Source organism: Pelophylax lessonae (genome assembly GCF_965119305.1).
Source record: "Pelophylax lessonae genome assembly, chromosome: 2".
Taxonomy (NCBI): Eukaryota; Metazoa; Chordata; class Amphibia; order Anura; family Ranidae; genus Pelophylax; species Pelophylax lessonae.
In genome coordinates, this window is record NC_138769.1 from 57096985 (window position 1) to 57110018 (window position 13034).

At 42.8% G+C, this 13034-nt stretch overlaps 1 protein-coding gene across 1 annotated transcript in view; it reads right to left on the bottom strand.

The window, feature by feature from the left end:
- CRYBG3 (crystallin beta-gamma domain containing 3) overlaps positions 1–13034 on the bottom strand; it is a 297693-nt gene that overhangs the window by 178955 nt on the left and 105704 nt on the right. The window contains exon 3 of the mRNA XM_082245519.1: positions 4450–4868. Coding sequence (XP_082101645.1) covers positions 4450–4868 — 419 coding nt within the window. The remainder of the gene's footprint in view (positions 1–4449; positions 4869–13034) is intronic.

The following is a 13034-nucleotide window of genomic DNA, read 5'->3' on the forward strand; positions in this document are numbered from 1 at the left end:
TTCCTCCACAGCTTCTGGGCATGCCCAGAAGCTGTTTAGCAGGGGAATGCGGCGTCGCCCGGAAATGACGTGCGGGGTCGGTGCCGTCGCATTGATTCCTGGGAGCTATGACGTTCAGCTCCCAGGAATCATAGCGAGACAGGAAGTGACGGGGTGAGCCACGGCTCCGAGGGAGGAAGTACTGTGAGGTGAGTATCTTCGATCTTCAATTACAAGGTAAGTAAACAAAAAAAAAAAAAAAATAACTATCCAATTCCTTTTCAGGTGAGGTCTACCTAGCGGAGGGGCACAAAAAAAAAATATCGTTTTTGTGCCCGGAACTCCGCTTTAATGCATAGAATGCGTTAGGGTAAAAAGAAAAAACACTTTAAGGATATTACTTTTATCTGTAGGGACTGTCTGAGTAAAGATTCAGTGCTTGCCTTTTCAAACATGTTGAAAAAGTCAACAAGTTCTGTGGAGTGTCCTTACTTTTTCTCAATCATTTTTTGGCATACTCCTAGAACAGGCTATTTTACCCTTGTAGCAGCAAATAGAACTGTTATAGAATAAAAAATAAGCCCTTAGTTATTATGGTTTATGCAGCCTAGCTGCATTACAGTAATGACTGATGAAGGTTCAAATGTGCTTTAGCCCACATTCACATTGGTCCGATTTGACATGTCAAATCGCATGTCAAATCAGAGCTAATTGCCAGCGATTGCACCGTCGGAATCGGTGCAACGCTGAATTTGCAGCACTACACCGATTCCCAAAAGAAGTTTCTGTACAGGAACCTGCACAGATGTTTGTGAAATCGCCCCCCGAAATCGGACTGAAATACCGGCTTGAAATTGTGCGAGTTCAGCTGAACTCTAACGATTTCAAAACGGCCTCATTGTGAACCTGGGCTTATGTCCATTTACAGTACAGTCAGCACAGTGCACATCACACTTCTGGCAAGGAATTAGACAAATGGATGTTTAATGACAATCTTCTCCCTCTCAGCGGAAACAAACACAATGGAATCTCACACAATGGGGATATACTTTCACACACCCACTGCCAGAGTCATAACTCCCTAGCTTGCAATACAAACACCCAGACGAGAGAAACCAAGCAGAGAGTCAGGGCTATATATGATATTATAGCATGAAGAGAAGTGCAATTAAGTAAATTACTGAAAGTTATCACTAAGAAATCTTCTGCCTATGTTGACCTGCTAAAAGTTACTGTTAGTTTCTTACACTAAAACACAGCATATCACTATAGTATTACATTATTAAAACTGTTGTTTTTTTTTAAAGCTGGCCATAGATGGTTCAAATCTTGACTGATTCAGCAGGAACCGGCCGAGATTCATACCATCTATGGGCAGGCTGAATGTACCCAAGCTTATCCATTGATCAACGTGGGTACAACCAGCATATCAGATTTTTACATGCCATTATTACCATTGGATATACAGTAGCTGCTAACAATAATCACTGTGTTCTCCCAGCAGGGATGGCTCCCTCCGTCCCCTGCTGGGGGGAACACAATAGCTCCACGGGAGGGATTCCCCCATCAACACTGTCTGTGTTTGCAAAACATGTAGCTGCAGAAATAAAATGGGATCATCTATGGCAGGGGTAGGGAACCTATAGCTCGTGAGCCAGACGTGACTATTTTGATGGCTGCATCTGGCTCGCAGACAAATCTTTAAAAAAGGGGGGCGTGTCCGGATGTGAGCCGCGCTGGACGCATAGTCCCAGAGCTCCGCCACGTCTACCATTCAATCCATTACCATCCGCGTAGCTGTGCCCGGTGCCAAGGAGATTTCTGCACCCATCGACGGTACACTTTGTGGGCTACCCTCGGTTCGTCTCTGGGTGACCGGATTGCCACACTACAGACCCTGGGCCTACTCGGGGTACCGCCGCCGGCTCAGTGCCGTGCATCTGAGGGCCTTGGCAATCACCGCCCAGTAAAGAGACCTACCATCCGCTCCCTGTGCCCCGACAGACACAATCTCCTTCCCCTCTGACACCCGGGGACCCGCGGGAGCTGCCTCTCACATCCACTTCTGAGGCCTTCAGCGGCCGGCTGCCATTTTTTCAGGGCCTATACTCATCTCCATCACTCGCAGGCCTGCAGGCGCTTCACCACTCTGGCCTCATTGCATACCTGCCTGCTCTGCTCTCTTCCCGACCGGACTCCAGGCACTTTCACACGGCTCCCTCTACTCACTGTATAGCTGCGGCCCATGAATATGAATATTAAATAAAGGTTCCCGACCCCTGAAATATAGTGTATGGCTCTCACGGAATTACATTTGAAAATATGTGGTGTTCATGGCTCTCTCAGCCAAAAAGGTTCCCGACCCCTGATCTATAGCTTGCTTTAGTAATGGGTACAGATAAGAAGTTACAGCAAATATGTTGTAAACATTTAAAGTAAATGTTCTGCCTAAGTGCAAAGACCAAAAGATGCTTGTCCGTACATTTGTAAGCCTGAAAGTCCTCCTCGATGTGCCCTTCTGAAACCTTCCTTCTCGGTGTCACACTTAGCTGACTCTATAAGTGTTTCCACTGCTCTTGGCAGAACAGACAAGTGCAGGCGTACATCTCAGGAGTGTACCTTATTGGATCCAATGAACTTTGAAAACAGTAGGTCATTCTCCCTCCAATGAGGGTGCAGCTGGAGACAAGCAAGGTGTAGCTTGTGCATATAACCTCACAAAACTTAGGCAACACAAAGAAGTCTTTGTGCGTCGTCCATACAGTAAAATGGAAATGCTCCACAGAGAGTTTGAGATTTCCTCATAACATTTTTGGTAGGCAGCTAAACGTAAAAAAAACGCTCCCTACTAGAGTCCCTAAACCTAGGTTCACACTTGGGCAGCTACAACATAATCTGATTTTCAATGTGATTCTGTAGTGTGACATTGCACCTTTTTGACACAATTGCTGGCTTCATGCATTTTTTTTGTAGGAGAAGGAGACTGCTTGCATTCCTACAACTGCTAATGTGAGCGTCTTAGCTCTTAAGCTGGCTACACACGGTTTGAATCTCTAACCGTTCAGCAGGGACCAGCTGAGATTCGAACCATGTATAGACAGGCTGAATGTACCCAAGTTGGTCGATTGATCAACTTGGGTACAACCAACCTGTCAGATTTTAAATGTGATAAATTCTAGGAAGAAAAAAATGGCTCTGAGGGAGGGATTCCCCCACCAACACTTGACTGTGTTGATGAGGAAATCAAGCCATTTTCTTTACTGCAACCCATGGTTGCAGAAAAAAATTGCTCCGTTAATGACAAGCCATAAAGATGCTGGTTTGTAAGGTGCCGACACCTGCCTACAGTATGTCCTAACAACCAGTGAGTAATGGCTGACCTGCTCATTCAGCGGAATTGGGTGGAACTTCTAAAAAAAATTGCCATGGTAGTACAAGATTAAATTACAGTAGGTGGTAAAGTAACATTAAAATATTTTTATCACTACATTTTTAATAAATACCATATTTACCTAAATTTTGGTTTTGCAAACCTTGAAATTTTCAATTGTACCAAGAACTATTTTTGCAACAATTTTTAGGGGGCAAACACTTAAAGAGGTTGTAAACCCAATTTATTTATTTTTTTTCACCCTGAAAGAGAAACACATAATGAGCTAGTATGCATCGCCGCGGTGACGTCACTCCCACGCACGCGCGCCGATGGTCACGGCACGGGGCTCTGAAGGAACGGCACCAGCGGCCGTTCCTTCAGAGCGCATGCGCCAGTGACGTCACTGGCTGCATGTAAGGTAAATATCTCCTAAACGGTACATGTTTAGGAGATATTTACAGTACCTATAGGTAAGTCTTATCATAGGCTTACCTATAGGTACAAGTTGCAGAGGAGGGTTTACTTCCTCTTAAAAATATGATTCAACGATAGAATATAATTCACATGGCGAAGTCATGTTCTCTAATTTTACATGAGATTATCCTGACATTAAGAAATCAATTTTATATAATGATTTGATATACAAATGCAAAACTTTTACAATGACATCCTAAAAGCTTAAAACAAAAACTGTAGACCTTGGGGTGGGGGATTTACATCAAAACACGTCATCCTTGCTTTTATGCTGCAATCATTTTACAAAAATAATTATGCCCTATTTATGCATGACCACCAATACTTTATGGTCAGTCTGTTGAACGATAATTGCTGAATTTTACTGCAACTATTTTGCAGATTGTTGTAAATCAACGTGTTTAGTATAAATCCATAAAAGTTCCACAAATGTGCCATTAAAACAATTGTATGTTTAATTTTTCAGCACTATGTGGTCCTATGTGAGCGCCCGACGTGAACTTATAAAGCTCTATTCACTCTGCCAAATTTGCAGATCAAGCCTGTATCCTTATTACATTTTCATGTTTATTCGTGCTATATGCATGTTTTAAATGTGATAAGATTGATGCAGGGTTACTTACTTTGGTCTGGATGGCGGTGTCTCTTGCTGCTCTTGTTTTATGGTTTCTTTGGATGTCTCGGTATTGCTTTCCACTGAGGGTTCTGCCTGTGCTGGGCTGAACTCGGCTGTCTCTTCTGTTTCACTTGCAGAAACATCTTGTGTGTGTTCCTGGTGTGCGTCCTCTTTATCCAGGTTATTTTTAACTTGTACGTCCTCATGTTCCTTGCAGAGGTCCTGGGTGCTGTCCACCTGCTTGTTGTTTCCCAGAGAAGTTTTTGGTGAGAAATGGAAAAGATTTCCAATAAAATGAAAAAAGTTCTCTCTTGATTGTTTCTCACTGTCAAGTACCTTGGAATTCTGGCTGTATTCTGTGTTATTTTCCTCTTCAGACTCAGAGGTGACCTGAAGAGGGGGACTAGAACTTTGGTCTTCTTTCACCTGCATGGGAACAGAATATATATAGTTATTGTAAGGTATTCTATGCTTTCCTGGTCTTGCCTGTAAAAATGTTACCCCCCCAGCCTTAAAAAAGCAAACAGGATTTGTAAAACATCAACAAACATAGTCATATGTTGTAATTCTAGAAATTGAACATTTACGAAAATGTTGAAGCCATGAGAAAAAAAGTTTTTTTCCCCGTTTTTGATCTTGAAAAATTAAAAAAATAAATAAAATCATTGTGGAGTAGTTTTACAAAATGTAAAGTCATTTTCTGTTATTATATCTAAAATTTGTGATAGCGCTGCCCAACAGATATCTAATATTGAGTTTAATAATATGACAACTAAAATAATATATTACACAAATGTGAAATCAAGTGCCAATCAGTGCCCACCATCAGTGCTGCCAGTCAGTGTCCATCAGTGCCTGCTCCTCTAGGCACTGACTGGCAGTACTATGGGCACTGATGGTGCTGCCCATCAGTGTCCATCAGTTCCGCCCGTCAGTGCTCATCCGTCCTGCCCGTCAGTGCCACCTCAGTGCCCGTCAGTGCCGCCTGTTAGTGCCACCTATCAGTGCCCATCAGTGCAGCATATTAGTAAGTGGCACCTCCTCAGTGCCCATAAGTGCCACCTCATCAGTGCAGCATATCAGTGCAGCATATCAGTGCCCATGAGCACCGCCTCATCAGCGCACATCAGTGAAGGAGAAAAATTATTTATTTTCAAAATTTACTCCAAAAATAAGAAAAACTTTTTTTTTTTTCAAGATTTTCTGTCTTTTTTTTTTTGTAAGAAATAATTGATTAATTGTGATTAAATACCACCAAAAGAAAACTCTTTGTGTGAAAAAAAATGATAAAAATGTCATATGGGTACAGTGTAGCATGAGCGCGCAATTTTCATTCAAAGTGTGAGAGCGCTGAAAGCTGAAAATTTGGCCTGGGCAGGAAGGGGGTGAAAGTGCACTGTAGGCAAGTGGTTAAGTTGTGCACCAAAAGAGTCTCTGATACAACAGTGTGCTTCACACATTAACACACAGTGTTTCCCCACCCCATACCCTGTGCTCCATTCACCAGAAGCAGTGCATGCTCACCTCCATCATAGACCCACAAGGGGCAAATAAGCATAATAAGGAGTAATATCTAATTCTTAGGTTCCTTAAGGGCGATACGGTTCCCCTTCTATAGGGGCTCCACACTGTTCACAAACAGCTCCAAGGCAACATATGGAGAAAATTGCCTACAATAGTGCAGTACTTGGGTTATTTGATTGAATAAACCGCACACCCCCAGCTTCATACAATGCACTCACATTTATTTAAAAAACTTTTTACAGAAGTTAAAATCCAAGAGGTCTCACTTGTTCCATATAAGTGATCCCACCATCAGGCTCCACCTCTACGCGTTACGCCACAATCAGACGTGGCTTCATCTGGAGGTTTTTCCCCCAAGTGAAGCCACGTGTGATAGTGGCATAGCGCGTAGAGGTGGGAGGATCACCAAGCAAAAATAAAAAGAGGGCGCAGCTAGCGACTTAGGCATGAAGACGCTTGCCTTTGGAGCTCTGTACAATACAGGCCTTTCTGAAGCTTTTTTAGGCTGACAACTTACATTATGCCCAGTGTGAGAAGGAAGAAATCTTCTGACTTATCCTGACACAGAAGATTCTCTGCAACATGTGAAACCTCTTCCAATCGTGACATAAAGTCACTCCCAAAAGAATGATCCGACCCTGCAATACCCAGACATCTTCAATTCCTTTTGTGGAGAATTGGGGGACAATATACTCCCTCTCCACCTTTTACATCTGCTCCCACTCTGATAATCACCCATCCAGTATCACCTTTGAGACTGAGACAATGTAGCGCCCCCTATATGAAGCCACATGAGTCAGCAGTCTCTAAATTCTAAGACACCCTGCATTTTTGCTCCATAAAAGTGGACTTAGAGGCGTTTGTAATCCGCATTGAAGGGAACTGGAAGAAGTAAGGAATGTTGTTTCCGGCATGCATACAAATAAAATGTGAGCCAATGAGGAGAGAGAGACCCAGGAGAGCCGCTGCACATGGCTGGATTGAGATGAGGCTCAAGTAAATATAATGTGGGGCTGAGGGAGGAGCTGCACCCAGAAGGTTTTTTACCTTAATGCATAGAATACATTAAGAGTCGGTTCACACTATGGCGACATGACTTCGGGGGCGACTAGTGAAGTCGCCGTGCCCCGCGACTTCGGCGCGACTTGCACGGACTTCACATAATGGAAGTCAATGCAAGTCTTCCATTATGTGGAACTATTTTCTAAGTCGGAGCAACTTGAGTTGCTCCTATTAGAACGGTTTCAATTGCACTGAATGGACCGCGACTTGTCAGGCGGCCAAGTCGCCTGACAAGTCGCAGTAGTGTGAACCGGGACTTAGGCAAAAAACCTTGAGCCTTTAGAAGCACTTTAACACATCTTAAGGGTCTGAACGTTTTAATGGTAGAAGTAGCTCTGGGCGCTTATAATTGACTTCCGGTATTTAAGGGGTTGAATAAAAACACATGCAAACTGCTTTAAAAGTCTTACTGGCATTCCTCAATATTTTCCTAGTTTTTATCTGACTTTGGACAGTTGAAACGAGTTCCTCACATAAAATTCCCTCCGTGATTGTTAGTTTTTTACAGTTTACTTAACTAGCTTTTTAGATTCCAATTACCATTAATTAAGAATTTGTTTAAATGGGTTTAGGCATCATTAAAAAGTGCTGTTTGTGATTGCAGAATAATCTAATTACATTAAATCAGTTTTCTAAATCTCTTTATTACATCAATGCAGTATTGAGTTTCTATTTATTTGTAATGAGAACATTTGGAACGGAACATAAAGTACCACATGGATACACGACACCGACACAATATGGCCTCACTTCTGCCAAGGGTTGGAGCATGGTCATGATTGGCTGGATATGCTCCTTAATTTGAAATCAGACAGTCGGTGTCAAACTTGCTGCTTGCATTGTACACGTATCTGTTTGTAAAAAACCTCAGGATTAACTAAAAATGTATTATATTGCAGTTTACCAATCATTAGATATGGTGGCTGCATCAGTTTTCCTTTCTTAGGCTTTTTCCCTTCTGTTTTCACCTGGTGATCTGGCCAGTAACATACCTTATGTATTAGTGAGACACAACTCTGGAGGAATGAGAGCAGGAGGCACAGCAGACAGCAGTATTGTCAGTCTGGGAGGGAGGCGAGTATTAAGAGTCCATTCACACTGCCGTGACTTGTGAGGTGACTTGTGTGCCCTCAAGTCGCCCCAAGTCGCTTGACATAACAAATCCCATGTAAATCAATGAGTGCCGTCTTAATTGGCACTACTGAAGTCGCTCCGACTTCAGAAAAGGGTCCTGTACTAGTTTGAGGCGACCTGTGATCCGACTTGTCCCACAGACTTCAATGGGAGTTGCCTCCTTATCTTATTTGAAGCGACTTGTGATCCGACTTTCCATTAAAATGGTCCTGAACCAGAAAAAAAGGATCATTTTTCTTAAAATTTTTAGTAGCACAGGGATGGGGCTCCACTCCACCTGGGCGTTTTTGTTGCAGGCATTTATCGGGCAGACACTAAATCCAAAAAAAGTAATGAAACCAAGATTTGGTAAGCTTAAATATAATAATTGTTTGCTTTTGGTCTTAATTATACTGTTTTAGGCTCATTTCACATATAGGCGTCTCGGATCGCCGCAATTCTGCCCGCGAACCTGAATCATTGCAAATTGAAGTTTCAGCTCTGTAGCATTTCCAGAACCAGAAAAAAAGATAATTTTTCTTAGAATTTTTAGTAGCACAGGGATGGGGCTCCGCTCCACCTGGGCGTTTTTGTTGCAGGCGTTTATCGGGCAGACACTAAATCCAAAAAAAGTAATGAAACCAAGATTTGGTAAGCTTCAATATAATAATTGTTTGCTTTTGGTCTTAATTATACTGTTTTAGGCTCCATTCACATATAGGCGTCTCGGATCGCCGCGATTCTGCCTGCGAACCTGAATCATTGCAAATTGCAGGACGCCCGTGACTTGCAATGGCACCCTAAACGCGGAACAATTTTGCTTTGATTGTCGCCCGACGAATCACAGTAAAATCGCGCAAACAGAATCGTGGGACGCCTGTTGTCCAAAAAAAATTATTGATTCCCCCATTAAGTCAGTGCTGGCAGGGAATGGCAGGGAATCCCATCCTGCTGAGCCATTGTCCCCGCCAGGAGAAGACCAAGATCTTTGCTAGTGGCTATAACAGACGCTTGCAATAATTGCATGTAAAATCCGGCAAACTAGTTGTTCCCAAGCTTATCCATCAATCAACTTGGGTACATTCAGCCTGCCCATCAATCAACTTGGGTACATTCAGCCTGCCCATCAATCAACTTGGGTACATTCAGCCTGCCCATCAATCAACTTGGGTACATTCAGCCTGCCCATCAATCAACTTGTCTACATTCAGCCTGCCCATCAATCAACTTGTCTACATTCAGCCTGCCCATCAATCAACTTGTCTACATTCAGCCTGCCCATCAATCAACTTGTCTACATTCAGCCTGCCCATCAATCAACTTGTCTACATTCAGCCTGCCCATCAATCAACTTGTCTACATTCAGCCTGCCCATCAATCAACTTGGGTACATTCAGCCTGCCCATCAATCAACTTGGGTACATTCAGCCTGCCCATCAATCAACTTGGGTACATTCAGCCTGCCCATCAATCAACTTGGGTACATTCAGCCTGCCCATCAATCAACTTGTCTACATTCAGCCTGCCCATCAATCAACTTGTCTACATTCAGCCTGCCCATACAAGGTTTGAAGTAAGAATAAGAAGGCTTAAGTATAAATTTGTGGAGGGCAAGGGGGGTTAGGCTATATCAGGGGAAGGGGCAAAAAAAGATAAGTGCACTTTGCTTTAAATATACTGTTTGTTTAGATTGTTCTTAATTTATTATGATCAGAACTAAAAAAATAAAATGCAAAAAACATTTTTTATTTAGGTGAATGCGAAACACTGCACATTTTCTTCACCAGGTGGAATGTTCTTTTCACGTTTTCCTCTAAACGTCTTAGCTCATTTGTTGTACATAGCTTGTTTACAGAGCTCAGTAGCACAAGCTAAAATTTACTGAAACATGTCAATGAGACAGAGCTGTGCAATCATTCTCCGTCCATGTGACTCCATATAAGGTTTCAATGACAACTACCGCTATGTTCTATCACCAGGGTATGCATTGGAAGGAAATCTCCCCAACAGGCTCATAGCCAGCAAAACCAGACATTGTTTGGAGGTCTATTTTCAAGTTAAACTAATACAGCACTGTAATCATTAATACATTTATTTTTTAAACGGAAAGCAGTGTAAGTGCCTGAATTTGACCTGGCATCAGCCTCTTGCAGTCCCTGTACAGCAGAGCTCAGACTCAGGGAGGAGTCAAGAAGCCAATCCGTTCATGTGCCACCAAGAATCTTGCCGACATGGAGAGAACAGTGTGACAGAGATGAGCTAATCACTGCACAGCCTCTACTTTCACTGTCCAAACACAGACTGGGGCAGGTCCAGGGTAACCTGGGCTCAGAAGAAGTGGGTTAAATAATGCTAACCAGACTGAGGATGTTCGGTTGCAGAAGAAAATCTCCAGGTTTAGGCTACTCACACGCATTCCTCCTGGTTTGGTGGTGGTGGTGGGGGGGGGGGGGGTAGGGGGATGGTTGAGTTTCTGCACCTATTTTCTGAGGAAAGAAAGCCCTGTAAAGGCTTATATAGTCTTAGTCACAGTGATAACGCCCAATAGGCGGGCGAAACGCGTCAACCCAACTTCCGGTTTACGGCCGGTACCTACGTCATTTCCGGTCGCGGTGGAATGCAAGCTGGGACAAACGATACCCGAGCGGCCACTCGTTACCAGGAAGTTCCCTACCACATAGCTGCGGTCTTTTTATCTGGATAATTGTGAGTGTATTTGCTTTCTTTAATAAACGTCTTATAATAAAATACTACACTATGGGAGTTCTATTTCTGCATAGTCATTAAAATACCTGCCCATCTGGGGGAGAGCGATTACATTTGAGCAAGATTGGCCCAGAGGAAGATTCTACTCTACATGTGAACCAAAAGGCATCCCACTCCACACCGGACTACAGCGCATTTGACCCACATGCAGGATTGCTACGGGGTCCTGGCAGTCTGGTGGAAGCATCTAAAGGGGGTGGAACTGCACAAGATTTCACTTCATTTTCTGCACGGATTGGCACTGAATAACAAAATAAGGAGCATAGAGCACATTGCACTTTCACTGGCTACCTGCTTAAATTGGAATTTTGGGACTTATAAGGAAAAGACTTTTTATATATACGGTATATATATTCTTCAACATTTTTTTATATAATTTATCATTTGTTGTATATTATGGAGAAATAGCACTGTTTTGCACTTTAGTCTGATTCATTGCACTAGAGTCGGTTCACACTAGCGCGACTTGTCAGGCAACTTGTCAGCCTGACAAGTCGCGTTCCCTCGCGGTCCATTGACCGATACAGGACCCGTTCTAATAGGAGCGACACAAGTCGCTCCGACTTAGAAAAAGGATCCTGTACTACTTCAGGGGGACCTCGGAGCGACTTGCATAGACTTCCATTATGTGAAGTCCCTGCAAGTCGCTCCGAAGTCGTGGTGCATGGTAATGCACAAGTTGCCCCCGAAGTAGTAAGGAGTCGTGTCGCCTCAGTGTGAACCGGCTCTAAGCCATTGAATATTGAAGCATTAGTATTGTTTTGCACTTTAGCGAGTATTTATTTACGTATTATTGATTTATTTATGTATATTAGGATTGATGGTGCAATATTGGATCACTTCACAGATATTTCACATATTTATTTTGCACGTCTTGCACTCCTTTAAGTATTCCTATTTTTGCGCTGTGTTTCATTACACCAATTATTACCAAAAGGCAAGATTTTTTGAGCAGCGGCATTAATAGGTTCCACACCCTATCCATAGCGCAGGTTACTTTTTTACATTAGGTCACTTGTGTACCTAAAATACACAATGTTTCGCCCCTTAAATTGATTAGTTGAGGAACATGCTTTTTCCTATTCATATGTCAGCAGTGGAGGAAACCTATCTAGCATTATGCTAATATTTGCAGGGTCACCACCTCACCCATAGACTGATGAGGCTCCTTCAAACAGGGATTATGGATCCATAAAACTCTGAAAACTGTCATACCTGGCACTTTTATGTGTTCTAACTCTAGACTCAGTGACACAGTCACAACATTTTCTTGATAAATTTTCCCTGTACACAATGTGCTGGGAAGCGGGAAGATTATTCCTAGAAATCATCTTTATTGGTTACATTTGGTCTAGTGCTGATATTTTACTGTTTATCCATTTGCATGGAAAGCACAAGAAATGAAAAATAATGAAATTATTTTGTAAGAAGTATTGTGTGCTTTTAAAGGGAATCCAGCGTACTTTCATTGAGTCCATATTTTTTAGGTTATGACTATAATATTAACACAAACACGTGGCCTTCACATTTTGATATGATAGCTCTACCCTATTCTCACAATGGTATTTTAATACAGAAGGTAGCTTTAAATGGACAACCAATACAATGAGCAGATAAGCTTGCAATCCCTATCAGTTATCAGTGGTCAATGGTCTGAACCAAAACAATAAGGTGATACCACCCTTCTCCTGCGCTTAGAATCCAAGCTCCCCGACCACACTCCCCACGGGACTCACAACTGGCATCTCAGATGGCTAAGGTCTTGCTGCCCAAAACGGACTGGGGTAGTCCAACGATACTAGAGGCAAAGAAAAACAAAGAAAGGGCGCACCGACCTAACGCATTATCCTCATTAATAGGCTTTATTCATGCAACATATAAAATAGCTACTCACAAACACAGGCGAAAAAGGATCATATCAAGCTCAGTTGCTCCAATGTCAGGAGTAGTCCATAAATTAGTCCATATCCGATGAGATGACGGCTGACGCGTTTCGAGGCTCAGCCTCTTCCTCAGAGCCCAGTCAATGGTCTGAACGTCTGTCCTATGACCAGTGACATAGGAAAAGTGGACAGAGCAGTAGCAACTGTGATTGTGTCCCTTTTTTAGAGCCAACCTAGTTTTCCT